We start from the raw sequence: 26,227 nt of genomic DNA on the forward strand, positions 1-26,227 counted from the left end.
CGAAAGGTGTTCGAGGAAATGCCCGAGACAACTCTTCCTAGCTTTTAGCATACTTTGCCAAAGACATTTGTTGTTAGAGGTGCTAAGATAGCCATTGGACTTGTTAGTTATGATTACTTTCATATTATTCAACCAAAGACATTTGATGCTTGGATTGTGTTAGTAAATGAACATTCATCTAGACATAGAGTTTGTTTAGGATTGTGTCTAAGCTTAAGGTTGATAGTTTGGTTGATCGTTTGTCATCCTTAGTTCGAAACTTGATCACCCGAGGTCTAATCCCTATACCCATGAGTTCTCTTTTCCCATAGTTAAGAAAGTATCATTTAGTTATTCCTTTTAGTTATTTGTAGTGTAAAAACCCTTTTTAAAACCATTGGTTGCACTTAGATTAAGTGATTACTTGCATTCTCGGTGCTTTCTCATCTCTCAGAACTGGTTCGACAATCATTTATACTACAACATTTGTCTTAGGAGCTTTGAAAACTCTTAACATCAAATGGACATCCGATATTTTTCGGACTTTTTTTTTCATATCCATACCCACCCGGAACCGAGTGGATCCGACTCGAACCCGACCCGAGTTTTTAGAATATCCGAATGGGACAATTTTTCAAAATCCGAAAAATCTGATACCCGAAAGATCCGACCCGAACCCGAAAGGATATCCGAATGCCCAAGGCTAGATGGGACGCGGGTTCAAACCGAAGTAGGGTTTCTTTTGTTATTTTTTCAACCTTTTCTTTAATGAATACCTATTTACCAATACACCCTCGTCTTCTTCCTTTTACCAGTCGCACAAGAGCCCTAATTTATGGGTTTTCAACCTTTTTTTTCACGATTCTTCCGCGTTTACACTGATTTTTCTGATGTTTATGCCTAGTTATGATAGATTCACAACGAAACTTATGATTTTGAGCTTGCAATTTAGAAAAATTGAATTTTTTGTGAAGAATCCGAGTTTTTGGATGAATTGAGGCAAAACGCCACGATAGCTTACCGATTCACGTTTAAGCGGCGATTAAGCGGTCGTCGTGGGTGCGTTTTAGAACAGGGGTCATAACTCATAACCAAATAACTCTTATATTATATAGTTTCCTATCGGGACAATGGAAGTTAAGAAACTGGTAGAACGTATGTAGTAGAGCATACATGACGTAAAATGACGTATACCCGGTCTCATTTTTCAGTAGCCCGTACTCCATTTAAGCTTACGAGTACGTAGAATAGTCCAAAGTGTAGTACGAACCATACAGGTTTTTATATCTAAAAGCTAATATACGTATTCTTACATCAATAATGCTAACCGATCGAGCGAAAACACTAATGTTATTTCGAGATTTAAATATATTCCCTCCGCCAATTTGGCAGACCGCTATAAAAATCATTTTAAAAAGAATATCTGCGTATTGGTTATTAATTCAAAAGATATAAAAGTAGATGTCATATATATATAATAATGATGCTGTATTGTTTTCAACGATTCTATCCACAGATCAGGACATTAAAATTACGAATACTACGGATTGGTTTGTATTGTAGACTTGTAGTGATGCGTTGAACAGATTGTTTCGTTCGTTCTAGCCTCTAGGTTATCAAGATTCGAAGTAAAGGAGAGACCGTAACTTAGAACACTATTATGCTAGAGACATCTCTTATTTCTTTTTTAATATTTTTTAATTGTAAAAATGAATTAATAAACTGGATTAAGAGACCCGAAAATTTACGTGTTCCATTGCAAGTCTCTTATTTAAGAGTTCTTAAAAAAAAAATTTAATTTGATTTTTCTTATTAAACTTAAATTTTTTCTTAAACTTTTTCTTAAGTAATACTAGTTTCATTTATATAAGTTTCTAAGACAGTTCTTACAAAAACATACAAGTTTTGAATGTATTCAAAAACAGGAAACGATATGAAGTGTAGCTTTGAACGTGATGATATCAAAGGCCTAGAAAAGCATGAGAATAAAGCCAAGAAAATGATGGACTGAGACTCAGCACATGACTAAGGTCTTACAAAGCGTTTTGTTCAGTTATGGCAATTCAAGTTCAAATTAATTTTATCTCGTTGCTAGGCTGAACGTGCGAATCATATGTTGCCGTAGGTACTACACTCCGTTACCATTCACTTTGTAAACACAAGTTCAAGCATTCAATAAACTTGAAACTGATTCAACTGCCTTACCACAGACATGGAGCTGAAACCATCAGAAGCTGCCTCTGCAATGGGAGTTGAACTCTCTGTAACAATAACGCCACCGTCTTTGTCTGCTTCGGGCAGAGGAGGAGATATATCTTCTGCAATTGGACAAATCAGTCAATAGCACGAAACTTTAAGTGAAGTACAAAGCAGAGAATGTTTGTATCTTATCAAACAATGAAACCTAAACTCTTTAGCCTTTCAAATCTTAGCAGCCTAGAGAAGAAACCAATTAGAATTAAGAAAAGTAATAGGAGAGTATAACGCACCAATTTATGTCCACTCATCAATCTTCGCCACTTCGTGATGAGACAAAGCAGGCATGCATCTCCTGTCCACAATCTCAAGTATCTTCTCTGTTCTCCCCAGATGCATCGCAGCTTCTCTCACCGACGCTTCTCTCACCTCCACCGCCGTCACCAAACACTTCATCCCAATCACCTGCGCCGCGTTGCAAAAGCATCCCGCTATTATGTCCGACTCCATTCTCTCCACATTTTTCAACAGAGCCGAGCCTCCTCCTCTGTTCCAACATCTCTGAAATAACCAAAGCCAAAAAACACCAAAACTTAGACTGATTGAGATTCCAATCTAACAAGAAACGATTCAGATTCGGAAAAGTCACGAAATCAAATCAATATAGTGGAGTATTCGAATCGAGTCTCACCTCTCTTTGAGCTTGGGATCATGAATCCTCAAGCAAGCACCAAGATCGCTTTTGGTGTTGACGAAGAGGTCGTGAGGACAAAATCGAACCATGTAGAATGCGCAGACCTCTCTGTCATCCCACTTAATCTCCTTGAATCCTCTTCTCTCTTCGTCCGTCAGATTACGAGCTGCAAAATTGGTTTCTTAACTGGCTGATTCAAACACGAAATCTACTAGATTGATTGCTATTTGAAAAACAACTCACCTGCGCCCATAAGTTCGTCCAACAGAGCTCGTTGAGCATCCATGGCGGATTACGAAGAAATCGAATTGAATCCAGAGGAAGAATTGGGGTTTCATTCACTTCCCACAACTCACTCGGATGTCCATACAAACACAAATTCCCCTTCTCTACAAAAACAAACAAAAAAAAATCAATCTTCCAAACAAAAAAGGCCAAAACTTTCTTGTCCTGAATGCTAAACCGGACTTACCTGGATCGCAGAGGAAAGGAGATGAAGAGTTTACATCGGAAAAGTCCTACTCCTGCTATGGCTTCTCCTTCTTTCTTCCTTCTTCGCGATAGAGAGAGCAAGAAGAAACCGTCTCTTCTTTTGTTTGATCAAGAGACGTAGTTTGAGATAATTGCTATTTTTTTTTTTAATTCTAAAAATATTAAGAGACGGATTTAGAAGACCCCGTTAATAATGCTCTTAGCTCTATTGCCAAATGGGTAAGTGGCAACATTTTATCTAAATATCTAATATAACATTCAAAGTCCATAATATGACTGTTGAATATCATCATAAAAATTCAATAAAAACAAGTAAATAAAAGTTGCCTACAACAATATTGCTACGAGTCCAATCTTCTCGGGATGATAAAAATAAATTAGAACTTTTCAAATAAGAAAGAAGTCAAAGAACATAATTTCCAAATTTTCAACTCCATAACTTTTTTGAATTTCTTGCACATGTAAAGAGAGAAACATTGAATGGGATCTGTCGGTAATCAGGTTTCTATAAAAGGTATGTTCATATTCCGACAAAAGCAAAAGTAAGCAACAATCAAAACTAGAAACTAAAACTAAGAAACGTTGGTAATTGGTGTATACATATTTAAATAGATCGGTGCAACCTAAAGAGTAACAGTCGAACAGGCAGCCGCCACTTCCTCATGGTTTCACACTGCCTACTCTTTTTTTTTTTGTCAAACTCACACTGCCTACTAAAGTGTGGTTGAGTCTTGTTTATTTTGTTGGGCCTTTCGTTAAACACATCACTTGGGCCCCCAGTGCCTCAACACATTATAAAAATCAGTAGTCAGCCTTTCTTAAATATTGATGACAAACTAGCGACTTTATCCTCAGACGCTTTATTGGAAATATCTATTCTTCGTATCTCCACTCTATTTTCAATATCATTTTGGATTTGAAACCTTAAACTGACCTTCCATTTATTTATTATATATCATCCACCTCATAAACATTTATATTTTGAATTAAATAAATCAACCACCATCATGGCCCACAAACAACTTTAACCAATAAAATTGGAGATGGTTTCACATGTCTTTACTCTTCCACTGCTCCTCGTACGTACAACTCTTCTTCTTCACTCTCCATAGGCGATTTTGAAGCTTCTAAAACAGGTATTTAAAATCCGTTTTTGATGAATCTTTTTAAGAAATATCATTTAAATATAGTGTATATCAAGGGTAATGTTTAAAATATAAGATTTCATGAAAAAACAGAGATTTTAAAGACGATTTTGAATACTGTGTTAATTGATTTTAGGTATATTTTATGTACTTTCGATTAAATGTTTAAAAAAATATCATTTAAATGTAGTGTATATGATGGGTAATGTTAAAAATGTAAGGTTTCATGAAACTATGTTTATGAGTTTTGGATGGAGTTATATATTTAAGTCTGTTTTTGATGATTTTTATTTGTTTAATTTCTTTTAATCTCATTAGGATAGAGTAAATATCCGAACAAATTCGTTTTTAAAAGTTTATTAGTTAGTGGAAGGATAATTTCTGGGTATTACAAAGATAACTAGTTTTACTAAGAAAAAATGGTTTTACTGGTATTACTGATATTACTATGTTTACAAATTCTACTAGTATTACGGATATTACTATGTTTGTAGATTTGAAAGAACTAGTATTAGTAAGAGAAGACTGTAGGACGTGAGAATGAAATCTTTGCCTTAATATTGATAATTTTTATGATAATTCCATTTTATTTCAGAAAAAATGCAAAATCCGCATTGATCAATCATTTGTTTTGATTACGGGGGATATTATATGAAGGATGGGGCTGAAATAAAATGGATATCGGGAGATGGTGAAGGAGAAGATGAAATTCACACGATTGTGTTGAAAAAATCAGTGGAGGAGGTGACATACACTTGTTTGGTTGAGCGTATTTTCAGAAAGATAAAGGTAGATGAATCTAAGATTGAAGCGAGGATTAGTTACTTCCCAATGGTGTTGAATTCGAACAAGCCATCATATATCTGGAATGATGAAGACGTGTCTGGATATTTACTGCAAGTAAATCATGAGCAGTGTATAAGTGTTCTACATGTGGAGTTCATCAATGATATATACAAAACGAATGAAGAAGTGCAACTTTCAGAAGATAATGATGAAACTGATGCCTATGCCGGTCTATCCGATAGAGAAACTACTGATAGAGATTCTACTGATAGAGAGGCTACTGATAGAGAGGCTCCTGATACAGAGGGTGGTGGTGAATATGGTACTGATGAATATGGTACTGAGAAAGATGGTAATGATGGTGTGCTCATGTTCTACGAAGACGTTGAGATGCATGAGAATTTAACCGAAAGAGATGAGCATGTGTTTGGAGATATATAAGTAAAACCATCAGTTGAAGTCACACCTGTTGTTTATAAGACTCGGGATGATGGTATGGATTTGGTTATAAACCAAGAATTTAGATCTAAGGAGGAGGCATAAGTTCATATTCAGACGACTTCTCATCAGAAATGTTTTGAGTATGACATAATTAAGTCGGACAGAGTGAGGTATGTGATAAAATGCCGAGGAGCGAAAGACGGCTGCAAGTGGTTTGTGCGAGTTGCAAAGCTAGTGAACTCAGATCGTTGGACGGTTAGAAGTTACATCAAGCAGCATACATGTTCTGTTGTTACGACAAGAACGCTGTCTAATAGAAGGAGAGGCACACCACAAATCGTTGCGGCTATGTTGGCTCAAGATTATCCCGGTAGTTTTGACACACCAGTTCCCAATACTCTGATCAATTTGGTTCATTGTAGGAAGAGGAAGAAGACAAGCTGCTAATCAAGTGCGAGGAACTCCAGAAGAGAGCTTTTCTTTATTACACAGTTACATGTACATGCTCGAAAAGACGAATCCTGACACTGTAACTCGTGTGGTAGTGGATGAGGCCAACAAATTTAAGTATCTGTTTTTTGCCTTGGGAGCTAGCATAGAAGGGTTCAGCGCGATGAGGAAAGTCCTCATTGTGAATGCACTAGGTTAAGGTATGGGCTTTGGCTTATCACATGACAATATGTCATGTTCTTCATATGTCTGATTGGGTTATACCAGAAGAAGTTAGAGCACTGAAAGTACTTCCTCTGGATTATGAAGTTAGCTCTAGTTAGAGCACTGAAAGTACTTCCTCTGCCACTCCCTCTGCCCCTTTTACTGGTAAAAAACACATTTTCTCATGGTTTTACTAGATAAACGTAAAAATTCTCAAAATATTACTATGTTTAAGGTAATATTACTAAGTCCTTGAAGCTTACCAAAAATTACTAAGTGTAATCAAAATATAATATCAAAATATATGACAGCTGCACGTTTTACATGTGCACTTTTTATCCATGCATGTTTTACATGTGGGTTGCATTTTACATGTAAACAATTTTTAATTATTTTGTCAATTAAAGTATTTTTCCAAAATTTTGAAGTATTTTTCCAAATTTTTTAGCAAAGTTTTCCTTGTAATTTCGAGTTACCACACCTGTTTTCCAAAAATATACCACAACCAGAAACATAACATAACATCCAAAAGCAGAAACATAACATCCTAACAAGTTCAAGAGAAGCATTTTAGGCAGAAACATAATATCCTAACTTGAATAATACATACATAACATAAACATTTTAGGCTTTTGTTTTAAGCTTCTTCTTTGCACTTCTAGCTCATCAGTCTTTCCCTCAGTGAAAGGAGACTGCACCCACCGTGATGGTTCACCTTTTCTCTTCTTCGGCAGCGGCGTACATGGCTTCAATGTAACAGCAGTCTTCTTCGGCCTGCCTCTCTTCTTAGGTGCACCATCAACTTTCTTTTTCTCATCTTTAGCTTTCTTTTTTGCAGGTGTGGCTGCTTCCTTGGTCGGACTTTCCTCCTCACTGCCTTTGTAAACAACCATGTACCAGCTTTGCTTTTTTTATTCAGTGTATATCACATGTGTGGCTTCTTCCTCGATGGTTTTTTCCACCTCTTCCACTATTTTTTCAGGTTCTTCTACTAATTCCTCAGCATTTTCTTGTGTCTTTTCTACTTCTTCCTCAGCGAGACTCTCCACAGGATTCTCATCACTTTCTTCAGTATTTTCTTGTGGCTTTTCTACTTCTCCCCCAGCGGGACTCTCCATAGGATTCTCATCACTTTCTTCAGTATTTTCTTGTGGTTTTTATACTTCTTCCTCATCGGGACTTTCCATAATTTTTTCGTCTTCCTCAATTTGCTTCCACAATTTTTCAGCTTGTACTACACATCTCTCCTTCAACCTTGCGAGTTCCTCTTCCTCACTGGGTCTCACAAACTGAAAAAATTTCTCTGGTGGTGTATGGACTAGTTTCCTTGCGGCTACTGCCTTAGTCCTACCACGTGGTGGTGTAGGAGTTTCCTTGGGTTCTTTCTCAGCTTCTTTATCACCATCTTGGACCTCTTTCTCTTGCTCTTCCTCAGCCTCTTTCTCACCATCTTCACGCGGCTGCTGCTTCTCTTGGACCCCTTTCCCTTGCTCTTCCTCAGCCTCTTGCTCAGCCTTTTGCTCTTGCTCAGCCTCTTACTCAGTCTCTTGTTCAGCCTATTCTTTTTTATCTGTCATGTTCTCTTCATTTTCTTCCTCACCAGTGTCTTTATCTTTTCCTTTAGCTCTATCAAAATAATTTTCCTCAGCAGCTGTTTTATCCAACCCTTCAAGTCTACCACAATCCATATTATCCCACTGTTCAAAATCCATATCTTCACCATAATTGTTCTCCTCAGCCTCATTTCCTTTGCTCTCAATAGAAGTTAACCTATCTTCTATTTTCTTAGCCCTGCTTCTCAACAGTCGTTGGTTCCTTTCAAGTTTACTCATCCTCCAGTCCATAACTTCCAACTTTGGCCCCACCGATGACAAAACACCAGAAAATCCTTTATCCATAAACGCTAAAATCCTCTCTTCCAGACCATTTAAACTCGACTCCAAACCAGAATTGGAAGATAAACCTCCTTATACAAACGTCACCTTTTCTTTGTCTTTCTGCTTTGTAAACACTCGTGCACCAGTATCTTGCTCATAAAGTTCTTTCCACCAAATTTTCTTCTTCTTCACAACTAACCAGTGGTTCTATGTATCACTTGCGCTACCCTCAGGATTACACTCTGGCTCCTCATCAATGATGCGAGCCAACAGAGTTTCCTCACCCAGAGTTGGAACCAACACACTGTTAATAACCTGGAAAAAACAATCAGTAAGATCAGTTTATATTCTTCTAGTTTCTACTAAAAAGTATATATACATATACCTTTGTTTTTCCAAGAGCAGCATATATATCTTCTAAAGGATAACCCTTCCTGCTACTCTTGGTAAACCGGCTCTTGCACATCCTAGGACAATCTTCACAGGGGCTGTCTGCAGAGAGTCTAAATCTTTTTTTCTAGCTTAGAAATACACTCAAAAGCCAAAACCTACCCAAATATTGTCACGCTGTCAGATTTACGGTTATAAAACAACTCATATTTGACTAGATTGTATGCTTTACCTCTAATGGAATTATGAATCCAGGAAAGCCGCATGCCGGGTGCACTTCACCCTTCAGAAGCTCCATCATATGCTTAATGTTCTTTATTGCATCTTCAAATGTCAAACGACCCCATGGAAATGTTCTGCAAACATCCAAATCTTCCACGATCCTTAAGATGAACGGGTCTACTGGTCCGGAATCCTTTGCCTGTCCTCTGATAACCCGACCAAGGAAGAACAATGCTTTACCTGTAACAAAATTAAAAATCCAGGAAAGCCGCATGCCGGGTGCACTTCATCCTTCAAAAGCTCCATCATATGCTTGATGTTATTTATTGCATCCTCAAATGTTAGACGACCCCAAGGAAATGTTTTGCAAGCTTCCAAATCTTCCAAAATCCTTAAGATGAACAGGTCTACTGGTCCGGTATCCTTTGCATGTCCTCTGATAACCCGACCAAGGAAGAACAAAACAACCATCTTCAATCTATCATTACATGCCGTCTTCATAGACAACAACTTTTGCTCCACATCTGTTATGGTGATCTTCTTTAGTCCACCAAAGTAATAATCCACAAACTTTGTACCCTCGAGCTTCAAATACTTCCTCAGATACTCATGGCAGTCTAAACCAGAGATGAGGGCATGCTCCCTCATAGAATAGCGGATGGGCACACCATTCACAGTAAACCATGCAACATCTTCTTCTTCTTCAGTACGAATGGTGCGCATCAGTAACATCCACATTGCTTGGAGCTTCAAGTATTTTTCAGAAGGCATGTGGAAGAAATGACGAAACTGAGGATGGCTTGTGAACCATTTAACCTCCTCCTTAAGCTTCTTAATCACGTCGAATGTGTCCTTCACAGAGCACTTGGTTTGAATCATGCAAGTCTTCGTAAACTCTGTGCTCTTGAAATAAAATTCAAGGGGCTGTGGTGGTTGCCTTGCCTGCAATCATAATATATATATATATATATATATATTATGATTGCAGGCAAGGCAACCACCACAGCCCCTTGAATTTTATTTCAAGAGCACAGAGTTTACGAAGACTTGCGCAACAGACATGTCTTCACTTTCAGAATCAAGTGAGAGCGAAACTGCAGTCTTTTCTCTCACTCGAGTACTCTCTTCATGGACTACATTTTCTCCAACCTGCTCATTCCCATCTGAGACCGCCTTTCTAGCTCTAGTTCTAGTGGAGACTCCACCGGGTATACTAGATGGATTTTTTCTTTTCCGACCCTTTATTTCTTGTGCAAAATGTTAATCAAAACAACTCAATTACTTTATATGCAGTAGCAACATCAATAAAACTTCACCATGATTTTTATTTTTCCTTTTCTAGTAAAACCAAAAGAATATTATACCTCAGAGGGTTCACACAGATCAGGAGAGAGATCATCACTATTATTCCCGTCGGATTGCTCTTCCACATGCTCTTCTACAACAGGAGCAACGTTTTCTCGGGCTCTTGTGGAGTTCCCACTTTTCTTCTGAGTCAGGTTTTTTCTTTCACGCTTGCCTGCCATTATCTCCTTCCTCTGAACATCCAAAAATAACACAAACAACACACATTTATGCACAATCCAGAATAATTACTTTATGTAATCTCAAAACAATTCATTCACTCAAATTAATCTCCAATTTCTCCTAATTTTTATCTGACATAAATATCAAACAAGACGAAATCAAGGTTAAGAAATAACTTACAAAGATGAAGAATGTCGATTCGAGAGTCTTGATTAAAATAGAGGAAGAAGAAGAAAGGAGAAGAAACGATGAGTCTCGATTTAGGGTTTTTGTTGGAGAGAAGACAAGAGTCTATTTGTCGTCGTTTCTGAGAATCAAAATGAGAGGGGGGAGAACACGAGAGAAAGGGAGAGAGGAGAGAAGAAACTGAAACGCATCATTTAAGTTTATGAACTGGGTTATACCCGTATGTGTTTGAGTGGGTCGGGTTTGGGTGGTTCGATTATGTAATTATCTGATTTAGTTAGAGTTATAGAAGTATTTAACACGTTTTCGTATTTAAGAAAAATAGAAAACAAATTATATTTTAATGATGGGAGAAGTTAGAATTTTTCGAAGGTCCTAGGGGCTTCTGAGAATAAACTCCGACAAACTAGTAGAGAGACTAGACAGTGATCGATTACCAGACCAGAAATAGGATAACACAGCAGATGATATGTAATTCTTTCCATTCAGAAAATAATGTATAAGCTAATAGTCCTACTTAAAACACACATTCATTTGAATGTATTTTCTAACACACTTGGGGCAGATGCATTTGAAATGAAGCACGTGTATTTTCTAGTTGTTGCTGTTGGGCCACTTCCTTTTCTGTATTTATATATAACGTTATGAGCATAACTAAAACGTTATTTTCTGTTTGGTATGCCTAAAAGGTACAATACATGTTTGGTATGCGGTTTATTGTCTAACTAGGAAAAGAAAAGACCGCGCGGTGAATTTATATGAAAATAACTTAAGAAATATCGTTTGGAAAAATAAAATTTCTATTCTTGATCGAATTAATTTTTTTGACATTTTTTTGTTAATTACATAATTTGTTTACTGATAAGTTGATCTCATTTTTAAAAATATTTTAGGTCAAAAAATCACTTATCACATAAGAATCTAAAGTTTAGGCAGAAGAATTTTAGGCTTACTATTTGGTTACTATGAAACTATATCATCTCGGTTTTATATGATGATTTAACAATTTAAAAGTTAATCATGGTTATGAGAAATTTACGTTCACGTGTCAATCCTATCTATTTTCAATATTTTTCTTATTTTTGTGTCACTTTTTCATTTTGGTTATTTATCGATATAAATATTGATTTTTGAGTTTATTCTCATTTCGTTATTTTGTTTTTGCTTGAAATTTAAAAAAATGTTTAAAATTTAAAATTATTAAATAAATACATACTTATGTTAAGATCCGCGTCTTGTGCAGAATACATATTTTATATTTATTACTTATTTTATGTTTTTCTGCATATTATGAAATAATAAAATAATAATTATATATTAAATAACTAAGAAATCAGTTACTTATGTAATAAATTGGCGTGTGCATATAAATCAAACGACCGCTCTTGTTTATTCGCAGTCATTTTAGGGTAAATAAATCAAAACAATCAATCTTATCTATCATATATGATATATAATCAAATTTAAATGATTTTAATCTTATCTATCGTATATTATATATAATTAAATTTAAATGATATTAACATAGATAAACAGTATACTTTTAATATGTATATTTATTAAATGAGGTTTCTACTCATATGAGTTTATGATTATTTGATATTTGTATAACAAAATTTTACACCAACGAATTTTTTTAAATATGGAATGTTTAGTGGTTTCAATAATTTATAATCATTTTAAAAAACAATGAAGATTTCAAAATTAAAATATTAACTTTTCAATATATGTTCAACGCAAATATCAACATATAAGTATGTATTTTCATATGATGTATAGTTTAATTTAAACGATATGAAATATATATATATTAACATAAACACCTATTAAAATAAAATTATTTATTCATATGATTTTATAATCATTGTATCTTATTATAGAAAAAAATTTAAACCATGATCACAAAATTTTATGTGAGAGTTTTAACAGTTTTAGTAATTTATACTCGTTTTGAAAAATTCAAAATACAACATATACAAAAAAAAATCTAAATTTTTATTATATGATTAATGTAATTGTGTAATTTATTTTAATAATAAATAATTAAACAAAAATGATAGAAAATATACATATTGCTAGCAAATCTTTTATTATTTAAAATCATTAATTAACATATATATCTTAATCACGTTAGATAATTCCGTAGGTTTTATTTAAAGAAATAATATATAATAATTTCAATTTGATAAATGAATGGTTCATAATGGACATACTATATATTATAACATTTCCTAACAATTTAGTTTTGGACTAACAAAATTTTCAATTGATTCTCAAGCCGCCACTTAAGCAAAATTAGCATTTCAATTATATGACAACTCATCATGACATTTTTTTAGTTAGTACAAACTACATGTTATAATTTTTTAAATGTTTCTCTATTAATATATATGGGATACATTTGAGAAATAAATCGTAAATACGAATTTGTAAATACGAATTTGTCTAAGAAGCTAGATGAAAATATTTTTTGTCTAAGAAGCTAGATGAAAATATTTTTAAAACTTGAATTATTTTCTTGATTTCCCTCATTATCATATCTTACATTTCAATTTCGATCAAAGAACCTAGGATTCCATTAATTTTGGTCTGTGTTCCCCTAAGAAACACAAGATCATTATCTAGCAGACTAGTTCGAAGAAGTACATATTAATAGAGATATGGCTTGAGTTTGATAAATTATTAATCTTCTATGATGTCAGAGTTATATTGTTTGTTTGTTCAATTATATAGAGATGGAAAAGGCAAGACACATGTGAAGGAGCAATTTTCCAATGAAAAGTCATCTGTTATTTGTCAAAATGTGAACATTTTTAAGTTTTTAGTTATGTGCTTCACCCGTCAGAATCCATTCTAACAATAATTGAGTGAAATATCTTAGATATTTTCGTCTATTCGAAATATGTTAGCTGGATAAATCATATGATTTGATATGTTTAGAAATCGCTTAACTCGTTTCTCCCACAAAGTTTACAAGACAAACTTGTATCAAGTTTCATATACACAAGTCTTAAAAACGATCTAAGCATCCGTTGCCATCTTATATACCTCAACTATACCATTGATACTTTGTATATGAATCATAAGAAAAGTAGATATTAAGTACAAAAGGTGCATTGGAAATCAATTTTCCCATGTCAGTTTTGTAGATGACTTTCGTTTATTCAAACCTTTCAATATGGCTCCATCCGGTGGATTAATATGAAACACAAATCTATAGGTTTTTCACCTGAAAAACTTTGGAGAAAAAATCACATACTAGTGAATATGGCAAACTGTTTTGATATGTTTTTTTGTATTATCATGTTTGAAGTTTTGAAACATTCAACAGTGGCTAGATTACTGTATAAAGGTTTTGTATTCATTTCTAACCAAACTCATAGCTATAATTTTTTTTTGTCAACACCCATAGCTATAATTAGCTAGAAACATCTAGAAATTTTCTTTTGTGTGTTATATTTTCTAACAGTATAAAAATGCTTATTATTTGTTTGTGATTTTGAATGTATGCTTCCACAAGACAAGCTCTCTTTTGGACCACTTGATTGATAAGTTGGTAACTTATAAAACGTGCAGAATTAAGAACAATATTATATTTTCAACTTCATAACTTACACACAAAAAAATCAATTGTTAGCGGCTGTAATTCAGTAATATTGGTCGGTGTGCACTTTAGTTATGAAAATAATCAGATAATTTACATATGCAGGCTTATTATCTTTTATCATATTTTGGCTAATTTTGACAATTTTAAAACATTATAAAATATTATAAAACTTTAGCAGCGACGTCAACAATCTATCATTATCAATACTTTATACATATCATTACTAATTATAGTAGCACTAGTTAGCAATTCTTTTGTTTAATATTTAAACATTAATTTGGTTAAATATTCAATAGAAAAAATTAAAGTTTTGTTAAATAATTTTATATTTAATTTAATAGATAACAATCAGTAATAAAGGAAAAAAACTATACTGTTAAAAGACTTCTTTTATGTGTGATGTTTTAAATGGACCATCCTTAGAAAATTGCTTACATTATTTTTTTTGTATTTTCATAACAATATCCTAGCAAGATATTTAATTATCTTTTTATTCCATCAAAATATTATTAATAATGGATAATTTCAAAAATATATTTATTCCATCAATATATAATTATAGTTGCATATAACCATTTATAATCTACTCAATAATAATAACATTTAATTATTCTAGAGTTAATACCTGCATATGATCTAATTAATAATAATAACAATTAACATTTATTATGCAAATAAAATAATGTTAGAATTTCACCATGCAAATAATAAAATCAAATCAAATATTAAAATCCTAACACTATTGTATTTTCATAATAAGTGTTATTATTATTAATTATGTTATACATTATACATGTATCAATATTTATATATATGTTGTGTTAACAAACATGTATCGATGAATAGTGTAGTGATGAATTTTTCATGCGTGATTTTTTCATTTGAACAATTCTTTAAATTTTTATCAATTTTTACATGAATTAATTATAATATTTATATTTTTAATTGAATAACAATAAATATTTTTTAAGAAAGTTCTAAAAAATATTTTTAAAATATTTTGGGAATCAGTTTAAATTTTATGTCCAAAAGTAATTAATTTTAATTTTAGTTATCATAAACTATAATTAGAAATTAAAATTTATTTTAGTTTTGATTTATATATGAAAATGTAAAATTATATAAAGTATTATAATTATATATTCTTTGATAATAACAATCTAAACTGATTAATTTTCAAAAATAAAATTTACAAAGATTTTGTTAGAAATATTCATTTCTATTTCAAATTAAAAGAAGATATTTTATCCAACTTAGTGTATTTCTCAAATATGATATTTACTACAAACATATTTTGAAGTACAATGTATTATAGTTTTTCTTAAAAGAAATTCTTTACAGTATCTCAAAAAATATATTTTCTACTATATAGATCCAATTTAATTTGCTTTCCTATAAATTTAAAATAAAAAGTATGTAAAATAATATTGTTACATAATAAAGTTTTCAAAATAATTTTTGTTACAAAATTACAAAATTTATAGTAATAATATATAAGCCACGTAAACATAGCTATTATAGAATTACATAATATATAACACTAAATTACGTTAAGTTATTGGTAAATTTTGCTATATAAATTAAAACATTTTAGTATATAAATAGAAAAAAATGAACGGTTGTGGATCTGGTTATCATTAAAAGTATATTAGTATAGGGATTTTGATAAATATTAAATTTTATAAGTTACATTTTAAAAATAATTAAAAGCATGGGCTTTTTTCGGTTATATAAAGCAAACCCAACCTACTTTTTCCTGACTTTAAGAGATTCGAAGCCGACAATTCCCCTGGACTCCGTTTGTCTTCTCTCTCTCTAGAACTCTCTTTTTCTCTCTCCCTCTCTCTTACCAATTTATCTAACCTCGTCTCTCTCTCTCATTCAAGTTTCTGGGATTTCTCTATTGTTTCGCTTGAGATTACGCATATCCGATCGTCGTAGATCAAACGTTGGATTCAGTAGGCAAAAAGTGAAAACAATCAAAGAAATCGCATGAATTTGTTTGGAGGCCTGATCTTTTCATCGTCATTGATTTCGAGCCACTTTACGACTTGTCTCCTCATCTTCATCCTTCACTTTTCTCCCCAGCTTCCTTGTTCTAATAGTAGTAATAATAATCTTAATAGTAATTCTAATCGTAATTGTTTGATCAATTGAAAATAAAAAAAAAATCATGGAGTCGAGGAAAAACTCTGATCGTCAAATGCGTAGAGGTATTTTCTTTCTTTCACCCTTTGTCGGTTATTCTGTTACTATTGTTATTTTTCTCATCAGGATTATGAACTGTGTAATTGGGTTCTGTAATAAAGATTTAAGTTTTTGTTTTGTTGATTTGTGCTGTCGGTAATTTGATTCCTTTGTGGTGTCTTTCTTATTTGGCTGTATTTGTCATGTGTGGGCTTAAATGAATTCGTTAGTTTTAGTTTTATTTTCTGGTCATGTTTTGACGATGGTTAGGTGTTACCTGTGTTTCCTAAAGACATGAAAACTTGGGAGAAGGAGAGAAGAATTGTCACAAGTGTTATTCTTTGGTTATTTTTTTTTTTTACTTTTATCGGAGTTGAACGGTTGTTGATTCATTTATATATATTATCACAGCTAATTGCTTTTCAGCTGGTGGGAGAATGAAGACAAGGTCACCTTCTGTGATAGTGATCGGAGGTGGTTTTGCTGGAATCTCAGCTGCTCGCACTCTTCAAGATGCTTCCTTTCAGGTTTGTGTATAGTGATCTTCTTATGAATCTCCTGGAGTGCTGTATTGCAGTTTATGATCATCATCACTTTCTCACGATTGTGCTGTGTTTTTGTAGGTTATGGTGCTGGAGTCTCGTGATAGGATTGGCGGACGAGTTCACACTGATTACTCCTTCGGTTTTCCTGTTGATCTTGGTGCTTCATGGTAAATGTCTTTCATCTTGTTGTTGGTTGATTTTTTTTTGGGTTACCCTTGCTAACTGCTGCAGCATCGTTTTGTCACAGGCTGCACGGAGTGTGCAAAGAGAATCCTCTGGCACCAGTGATTGGGAGACTAGGATTGCCCTTGTATCGTACTAGTGGTGACAACTCGGTCTTGTATGATCATGATCTTGAAAGGTATGTATAACAAATTGGATATGCCTAATCTTGATTCTCTGTTTCTTTTTGTTTCCTTATTCGCTTTTTTTTTTTTTGCAGCTATGCTCTGTTTGATATGGATGGCAATCAAGTTCCTCAAGAGTTGGTAACAAATGTTGGCATAACTTTTGAGCAGATTCTAGAAGAGGTATGTGTCCTTAACATTCATTTGCTTTTTTTTTTTTTTAATTATGATTGTTGTGTTAGTATTTATACTTGACTAGACTCTTCTTTCGCAAATGCAGATCAATAAAGTGAGGGATGAGCAGGACGCAGACATGTCAATATCTCAGGCTTTCTCAATTGTGTTTTCAAGGAAACCGGAGTTGAGGTTAGAGGGGCTTGCACACAATGTACTCCAGTGGTACTTATGCCGCATGGAAGGCTGGTTTGCAGCCGATGCTGACACCATCTCTGCAAAGTGTTGGGACCAGGAGGAGTTGCTTCCTGGTGGACACGGTCTTATGGTCAGAGGTTACCGTCCTGTCATCAATACTTTAGCCAAAGGGATTGACATTCGACTAGGCCATAGGTAAGCTTCAAGTGTTTTGGCATTTGTTTAGGGCTTTATTAGTTAGTCAATGTTCAGAAAATCTTGTGGTAACTAGCCTCTTTACATTAGATATTTTAGTTTTTGGGTTTAATTATAAAATTATTTCGATGAACTAAAAAAATATTATATATACAAAAAAAAACTAGACAAGTTTGTGGATTTGCACTGATATTATTGCTCAATTTAATTCGATTTATCCAGTTTGAAATGGTTTAAACTGATTTGAGTTGCATAAATCAGATTTTTAAAATATTGTTTCGGCTAAGTCCAATTTTTAGAACATTATTAGTAGTCAATGTTCAGAAAATCTTGTAGGAACTAGCTTCTTTACATTAGATATTTTAGTTTTTGGGTTTAATTATAAAATTGTTTTGATGAATTAAAAACAACTATATATCCAAAAAAAAAACTAGACAAGTTTGTGGATTTGCACTGGTATTATTGCTCAATTTAACAAATTTTGATCAATTTAATTTGATTTATCCAATTTGAAACTGTTTAAACCGATTTGAGTTGCATAAATGGGATTTAAAAAAAATCGTTTCGGCTAAGTCCAATTTTTAGAACATTGTTAGTAGTCATAACATTTGTTTTCTTTGCTTCTCAGGGTTACTAAGATCGTTAGACGGTACAACGGAGTAAAAGTAACAACAGAGAACGGTGAAACATTTGTTGCAGACGCTGCAGTGATCGCTGTTCCTCTCGGTGTCTTAAAATCCGGAACCATAACGTTCGAACCAAAGCTACCAGAGTGGAAACAAGAAGCGATCAACGACCTCGGAGTAGGAATCGAGAACAAGATCATCCTCCACTTCGAAAAAGTCTTCTGGCCAAAAGTAGAGTTCCTAGGCGTAGTCGCAGAAACCTCATACGGCTGCAGCTATTTTCTCAACCTCCACAAGGCCACAGGTCATCCAGTTCTCGTCTACATGCCGGCTGGCCAGCTCGCCAAGGACATCGAGAAGATGTCCGATGAAGCGGCTGCGAATTTCGCCGTCTTGCAGCTCCAGAGGATTCTTCCTGACGCGTTACCTCCGGTGCAATGTCTAGTCTCGAGGTGGGGGTCTGATGTGAACTCGTTGGGGTCTTATAGCTATGATATCGTGGGGAAGCCTCATGATTTGTATGAGAGGCTTAGGGTGCCGGTGGATAACTTATTCTTTGCCGGTGAAGCGACGAGCTCGAGCTTCCCGGGGTCGGTTCACGGGGCGTATTCGACTGGATTGATGGCGGGGGAGGATTGTAGGATGCGTGTGCTGGAGAGGTATGGTGAGTTGGATCTGTTTCAGCCTGTGATGGGTGAAGAAGGACCTGCTTCTGTTCCTCTTCTTATATCTCGTCTCTAAATTCCAACCATTGTTATCATCAGTCTCTTGCAATCTGTTCTGCTTTATTCCTATTGAATACTAGAAAAAAACATGAAGTGATGTGTTGTCTTGATGGGAGAAAACAGTAACTCTTCTAGTGTTGGATTGTCTTAAACTTTTTTCAATGTTTTATTCAATAATTTGAACACTATATATTTATATGAAGCTCCTCTTTGAGGATGAACTTATTTTCTTTTGACATAAAAAGTATATTTGCGCTAATTTTACAAAGATTTGATGTCGTAAACTCAACTTAAAATTGAAAAATTGATACTCCCTCTGTTTTTAAGTAAATAATGTCTTAGAATATTTTTTTTTTTGTTTACATGTTATATTTCAAATGAACTTTACATATTATATACATGACGTTTTATATTTTGTTGTCTATTTTTTATTTGTTGAAATATAGTTAGGCGTATAATTAACGATGTTTTTGTAGAAAAAATACAAAATTAAATGATTTTTTAATTTACATGGATAAGTCTGAAACATTGAAGGAAAAATAAACGAGTGGATTATTTTACAAAACTCGAAATCATATAAGCTTGAAGAAATTAAGATGTAATTTTTTTACAGAAGATGATGAAAGAAACAAAAATGAACATGTAAATATTAAATATTTGTAGTAATGAGTTTGTGGAATGATATTAAAGAATAGTTGAGAAGCTTTCAATAGGATCAGATTCTTCAAGCATTGAAGCAGCTTGAAAGCAATCAGTAGCATCAGCTATACGTCCATCGTACTTATGAACCAACCCTAAGTAATACCAAGCTTTTCTGTTAGTCGGATCAATCCTCAACGCATCAGACAGCAAGCTTCTCGCCACCGGAAGTGTTGGTTGATGTTCTTTCCCTCTTTCAGACAACAACGCTCCAACAGCTACTTTGCATGGAACCGATGATTCGTCTAGTAATAAGCCGTCCAAGAAAGCTGCTAACGCTGGCTTGAACTCCTTTCTTCCTTCCCACATTCGACCTGATCATTACCAAAAATGAGCATATTAATACAAACGGATGTTAAGAGATTAGTTAAAAAGTGTGTTCTGGTTCTTGTTCCTGCCTTCTGTATGCAGCATTGAAGCAGAGTACTGTTTCAGCTCGCCTGCTTTCTTCAGACAGACTTCTACGTCGTTCCAATGTGAAAGGCTTGAGTAAAGATAAGCTAAGCCATGCCATACTTCAAACTCATTCACTTTGTCTTCTTCCATCTGTTATTGGTTTACAAGGCGTTAAAGAAAAGGTTTTGATTAGCCCTGCGGTTTCAAATACTTCAGTTTATTCGGGTCGGGTATTATAGGTGGTTTCGGTTAGTTCAGTTCGGCAACAATTCCACCGAGGTAAACTGAAAAAATAGTTTCTGTTTGGTTTGTTTTTGGTTAATTATGGTTTTTAAAATTTTAAACGAAAATAACAGAATTTTTAGGATTTGGTTAGATTTCGATTTATTTTTCTTAAAAACTCGGATATTTTTGGTTAAATTCGGTTAGTACGGTTTGTTTACTTTGGTTAATTTCAGATAAACCGAATCATTTCAAAATCCCACCGAACTAAACCGAAATTTTTGGTCCGGTTCGGATGGTTCGGTTCAAATCCTTAGGCAATGATGATCTCAAAAGAACAGGAAACAAAAGAGATTTAACAAACCTGAGAAAGAGTTCTGAGTGGTCCGAAGGACTTCCTCTGCGCTTGAACCAAAGCCAGAAGGTAACGGTAAGTCTCAACAGCTTCCGTCGGATTCGACTGAGAGATCTTCAGCTTTGCCTTAAGTCTCAACAAAGGTCCTTGATCCCACTTTGCTGTTTCATCCAACGCAGCATCAGTCACAACCTCAGCTTCAGAGAACCTTTGCTGAGCAGACAGAACAAGCGCCAAAAACCTCCATCCTTTCAACACGGACCCTCCCGTCGCATCTATAAACTCCTTAGCGTACCTTGACGCAGCTTTCAAGTTCCTCTGCTCAGCGTACTGAACACCCAACTCAAATATCAAATCAGGATTGTTATGCTCAAACGCTATAGCTCCATCTAACGCCTTCAAAGACTCTGACTGAAGCCGAGACCTTTCGAAATCCGACGTGGGGACTTTCGCTTGCTTCCCAAGGCAAAGTCCCAACATCCTGAAACCAACTCCCTTCAAATGCTCATCCATCCCTTGAGCATTGTTCACAGCTCTCTGCGCGTAACCCGCACCTTCACCAGCTAAAGAAGGCTCTTCGCTGCAAAGCTTAGAAGCTAACAGAAGCGCCACGAGGTCATCAGGCCGCTCGTGCTTATGGAGAGACTTTCTGAGAAGGTTAACCGCCGCGCTGGTTTGACCAGCCGCGCTATAGCAAAGAGCTAAACAGTTCCAACGCTCAACGCGGCTGAACACGCCAGGCATCACTTCTTCAAGCTGCTTGGCGAGAACAGACGTCTGGCTGCATAAAGATAACCCAAAGGTTAAGTGTTCGATCACAGACGGGTCCCATTTGGCTTTCCCTTGGTTGAACTTCTTGAGAAGAATCATCAGAAGGAGAATGGCTTCTTCCAAGTTGTTCCTAGGCACGTAGGAGCCTTCCACCTGAGAGCCTAGACTCGGTGGACTCGCTTCGACTCCTGAGTGGAGAAGAAAGACTGCGAAGTCTTTCTGAACCCTTGCGCAAGATTCGTTGTCTAGATTCCATTGGCTTAAGAGCGCGCGTCTGTAAGCTGATATCGCTTCTTGATAGTCACCAGACTCTTTCCATAGAGCTGGGAGTAGCTCCACGGCGTGGCTGACGGTTTCTTGAAGCCTTGTGTCTACTTGAGCATCTGGTATCCCTTGCTGAAAGATCTTCTCAACGGAGTCAAGAACACTTTTGCATTCTTGTGCAGCCTCTGCACATAAAAGAAAGATTCAGATATTATTTTTTGAATACTTGGGCCAAAGCCCGTAATCCCCAGGCCCAAAACCGGGAGTAGAGACCTCTGAGTCCTTTTCCTACAAAATGTTACCAAGATCAAGAGGTTTTTTTTTTACCTGTTGTTCTCCCAAGCTTTTGAAGGGATTTGGCTTTCAAGTAGATAGCTTCAAGAACTAAGCTAGCAGCATGCTGTGAAGCCGATTGCTGCGGCGGTTCACGAGGAACTTTCTTCTTAGTAGACGGTTTCTCAGGGGGAGGAGCAGAGACCTGCAACCGCTGGATGGCTGCTTGAAGGTCAATGCCTTCAAAGACGCGGAGCGCGCCTTCTACATTGCCTCTTTGGTACTCTAGTCTTCCAAGAAGTGCTCTTGCTTCCTGTAACAAGTGAAAAGATTGAGTCCTTTTCTTGGATTCATGAATATGTTTGGGAGATGAGAAACAAAGCAAACCAAACCTCGGAGTTGAGTGATAAGCCTTCTCTTAAAGAAGATTCAGCGTCTTGGATGTTTCCTTCATCAAGCTTTGCTTCGACTTCAGTTGTTTTCATGCAGGCTCCATTTGCGCAAAGCCGCAGAGTAGGACTCTCATTTTCGCCGTTGCTCTCGCTAAGCTCTGAAGATTGATCACCAAGCATTGTTCACCCCTTTGTATTAGACTAAAACCGTCCTCCTGTCACTTTCTCTCTCTCTCCCTCTCTATCCTTTTAGTGCTTCAAACATCAATCCACCATAACTAGCAACTGCATTGGAAAAAAAAATAAACAACTCATTTCGAAAATCTAACACAATCATTGAGTTGAAGTCAACGCAGTTTCCTTTGTAAAGAGGAGAAGAAACATTTCTAAGGAAAACATTGTTGTGCAAATCATCATTGTCTCAAAAGGACCCACAAAAATGGAAGCTTCAAAGACAAAAAAAACAAACAAACAAAAAGTCTTCAACTTTGTCATCTTTTTGACTTATTTTTTTGGTTTGGTTTTCACTTAGGAGTAACATTACCTTACACAGTTTGAGACTACATTCCTTTGATCTGTTATATTCTATGAATTTTCTTGTTTTAGAAAAAAAAACAATTCGATGATTTTTTTTTTTTCAATTCTCGTCTGAAATCAAAAGAACAATGTTGATTCCAAAATTCAAACAAAAGAAATGCAATGTGGGTAAACAAATCTGTCAATGCCATTGCTTCAATAAACTAAACCAATGATGCGAAATTGAATCTAGTGGATATTTAAATAATCTCATTTCGAGAAAAATAAAATAAAAATACCGTACCTACGATCATTCGCTTCATGTTCCGGAGGAAAGCAGATCGAATCAACGATGCAAAAGGAGAAGAAGCTGGTACACTAGCGAGCGAGGAATCGGATCTGAGCACCGTGAATTATGAAATGTGAATCTGTCTGACGAAGGAGACGAAACAATTAAAAAAAAAATTGAGAGAAAGGGAGGAAACTTTTTTTTTCTCACCGTACGTTTTGATCTTTATTAAATTAATATTATTACAAAGACTGTTTGTGTGTCCGAACGAACGGAGTCTTTGGGAGCCGTACGTGGTTCCGTTGTTTGCAGAACGTGAACGGAGAGAGACAGACACCTTGTGCTGTCTGAAAAAACTTATTATTTTTGTGCAATTCCGTTTGTTCATTAGGGGTATATGTGTCCTTTCGTCGGTTAGTTCTGTAAGAGGTAGAGATGTTAATTGGGCTGTTTGCTTCCAGATGGCCCAACCCATTAGAAAGGTTAATTAGAGCCTAATCCCGCGCGGTAAGAAATAAGAAAACGAAGGACAGTTTCATACGAAAGTTTTTTTTGGTTTCAAGTGTCAAATGTATCTCATATGAAAGCTAGTCATTAGTGTTTCAAAAAAAAAAAAAAAAGTGTTTCAAAAAAATGAAAGCTAGTCATCATTAGTAATTCTTCTATCGCTAAAAATTATTCGAAAACGAACCAATTAAAAAATCTTGTCCATAATAACAGATAGGCAAGTCCATCAACAACTTCGACGACTGTTAATAACTCAACGTTCCTTTTCTCTGTTTAATATAGAAACCACCTCCTATGTTTTCTTTTTTGAAAGCAAGAATACACATGTTTTTTTGGTAAAAAATACACATATGTTCATAAATCATAACTGGATCGACTTATAAGAAGATGGCCTCACACACAAACGCAACGCAGATATAACGCGGACACATACCAAACACCGATTATGGGAGTTTTCTTCTTATCTTTAGCTTTTGCCAATAATAAAGTAGCACCTTCTTGTTGGATTTTTTCTATAAATATAAAAATGAGAAGAGTATTAAAGCCATATGCATTTCCTTTTAAATTACGCTAGATCCTTTTTTCCGCGTGTGTAGTATAAAATTTTATAGTATTTTTATATTTGAATTTTTTACAGTATTTTTCTTATAAATCATAGAATGTAAAAGATAATAAAACAGATGATAACTTTAATTTTTTTCATTGCGATTTCTTGAATTGAAGAACTTCACATTGTTCTTTATCATTTTGTCTCATATTAGATTTTTGTAACTTTTTCTAATCAGTTCTTATTTAAAGTGGTGTTAATTATTAATTTGTACACTATTTTAATATATGAAAAATATTATTGTAATAGTATTTGAACTTTTTTGATCCAAAACACTTGTAGTCATCAAATATTAAAATAAACAATAACCTAATTTTTTTTGTTCCAAAATTGTTACTCCTCTTTAGCCCATAAAACAAACTGTTTTAATTTAATAGTTTGATTTATTTTTAATTAATTGTATCACTAAAATTTTGAGAGTAAATATTCAGTTTTAGTTTGGGGATATAATTTAAGTTATCTTTTAGTTAACACGTTACTATTTATTTTATAACAATTTAGAGTAATTTATTTCATATGTTTGTATATTATTTGAATTTCAAAAACTATCTGATGCACTGACTTTTTGTGACAAATCAAATTAATGATTCCATTAGTTTTTTCACTAAATCAATTCCATGTAGTTAATAGTAACAGTAACAGCTTTGCCATAGAAGAAGTGTACGTCATTTAATATAGGTGAATTTTGCAAGATTAAACTCGTAACATGGAAATAAAGAGAAGATGGTCTATTTGTCCAAAAAAAAAAGAGAAGATGGTCTCATTCAAGATTAAAGATGTCAAATGGTTTGTGACTGTTTACAAAAATATGTTATAAAAATAATGTTAAAAATATTAGAATATAAAACTTAAATAATGATAGAAATTCAAATTTCTAATATTATTAAACGAAACTTTAGTTTTAATACTTATATTCAAATCAGCCATGTTTAATTTCTTATCTTATAATTTACAATACATAATTTAAAAATAAAAAAAATATAATACTATTACGACTGAAAACTAATAGGTCTATATGGCCCATCGATTAGTTTTGTTAACTTGATTTATGATAGATGATAATCTGGAAAAATTATCTGGTGCAAATATGCTATCATGTCCTATGTGATTGAGAGAACAAAAAGCAAGACAAATGAATTCTGTAAACTATTTTTCGAGGCCCACCATTTGGTATTGTTGCTTACATCCATGATCTCATAAGCATGCGCTTGGTACCATTGCTTCTGCCTCTAAATTCGGTCATGCCATCCCTAAAAGAGATGACCCCCAGTCAAGACGATCACGTAAAACACATCCATCGTTAGTATTGGAAGCAGTATCATAGTTGCACTTCACCATACCGTCAATTGGACGTTCCCAACTTGTATGTGATAACAAAAAGCTCAACATCAATTTCTTAATGAAGTTATAACTGTAGTCTTCACCCATTCATCCACCTCTGCATTAGTCGTTCCTCATCTCCTTTGAGGTTGTATGGTTGCACTTCTTTTTCCTGACTGTAAAGTAAACAGTATCATAATGCACTTCCTTTAAGCTAAACAAATGTAGTGTCATATACAGGCTTCAATTTTGCATAACAAAACACCGATATAAAATGTATGAATATGTTTTCAGCAAGATGTAATAAAGAAACCAATAGCAGGTTAAGTAAAGTACATTTAGTAAATCCATATATCATAGATTAACCAAACTCAGAGTAATCATCAAGAGTCAAAACTCTTCATTTCAAAGGCTGTAGAAAAA

The 26,227-nt window shown here is 34.5% G+C and overlaps 3 protein-coding genes and 1 long non-coding RNA gene across 8 annotated transcripts; 1 reads left to right on the plus strand and 3 right to left on the minus strand.

Annotated features, from left to right (window-relative positions):
• Positions 1-1,853: 1,853 nt before the first annotated feature.
• LOC106340571 lies at positions 1,854-3,499 on the minus strand. The gene is made up of 5 exons (XR_001269454.1): positions 3,342-3,499; positions 3,113-3,258; positions 2,867-3,035; positions 2,469-2,736; positions 1,854-2,297 (listed from the first exon to the last, which is right to left on the minus strand). It is a non-coding gene; the product is annotated as an uncharacterized LOC106340571 (long non-coding RNA).
• Positions 3,500-8,471: 4,972 nt separating this feature from the next.
• LOC106337838 (uncharacterized protein At3g43530-like) lies at positions 8,472-9,755 on the minus strand. Its single transcript, XM_013776947.1, has 4 exons — positions 9,365-9,755; positions 8,887-9,116; positions 8,650-8,781; positions 8,472-8,579 (listed from the first exon to the last, which is right to left on the minus strand). The coding sequence occupies exons 1-4, from the start codon at positions 9,753-9,755 to the stop codon at positions 8,472-8,474; spliced, it is 861 nt and encodes a 286-aa protein (XP_013632401.1).
• Positions 9,756-15,954: 6,199 nt separating this feature from the next.
• Positions 15,955-19,414, plus strand: LOC106336574 (probable polyamine oxidase 2). Its single transcript, XM_013775432.1, has 7 exons — positions 15,955-16,409; positions 16,795-16,910; positions 17,007-17,095; positions 17,176-17,289; positions 17,371-17,458; positions 17,556-17,842; positions 18,471-19,414. The coding sequence occupies exons 1-7, from the start codon at positions 16,370-16,372 to the stop codon at positions 19,207-19,209; spliced, it is 1,473 nt and encodes a 490-aa protein (XP_013630886.1). The 5' UTR covers positions 15,955-16,369; the 3' UTR covers positions 19,210-19,414.
• A 251-nt stretch (positions 19,415-19,665) lies between these two features.
• On the minus strand, positions 19,666-23,840 carry LOC106337069 (tetratricopeptide repeat protein 7B-like). 5 transcript variants are annotated; one of them, XM_013776096.1, is made up of 7 exons: positions 23,664-23,840; positions 23,386-23,509; positions 22,566-22,850; positions 22,228-22,486; positions 20,875-22,085; positions 20,291-20,438; positions 19,666-20,206 (listed from the first exon to the last, which is right to left on the minus strand). In XM_013776096.1, the coding sequence occupies exons 3-7, from the start codon at positions 22,743-22,745 to the stop codon at positions 19,878-19,880; spliced, it is 2,127 nt and encodes a 708-aa protein (XP_013631550.1). In that variant the 5' UTR covers positions 22,746-22,850; positions 23,386-23,509; positions 23,664-23,840; the 3' UTR covers positions 19,666-19,877. The 5 variants fall into 5 exon arrangements, with proteins under 5 accessions (XP_013631550.1, XP_013631548.1, XP_013631549.1 ...); XM_013776094.1 differs by having other exon boundaries at positions 23,586-23,672; XM_013776095.1 differs by lacking the exon at positions 23,664-23,840 and adding an exon at positions 23,586-23,660 and having other exon boundaries at positions 23,386-23,513.
• Positions 23,841-26,227: the final 2,387 nt, after the last annotated feature.

Source organism: Brassica oleracea, chromosome C4 (genome assembly GCF_000695525.1).
Source record: "Brassica oleracea var. oleracea cultivar TO1000 chromosome C4, BOL, whole genome shotgun sequence".
NCBI classification, from domain to species: domain Eukaryota; kingdom Viridiplantae; phylum Streptophyta; class Magnoliopsida; order Brassicales; family Brassicaceae; genus Brassica; species Brassica oleracea.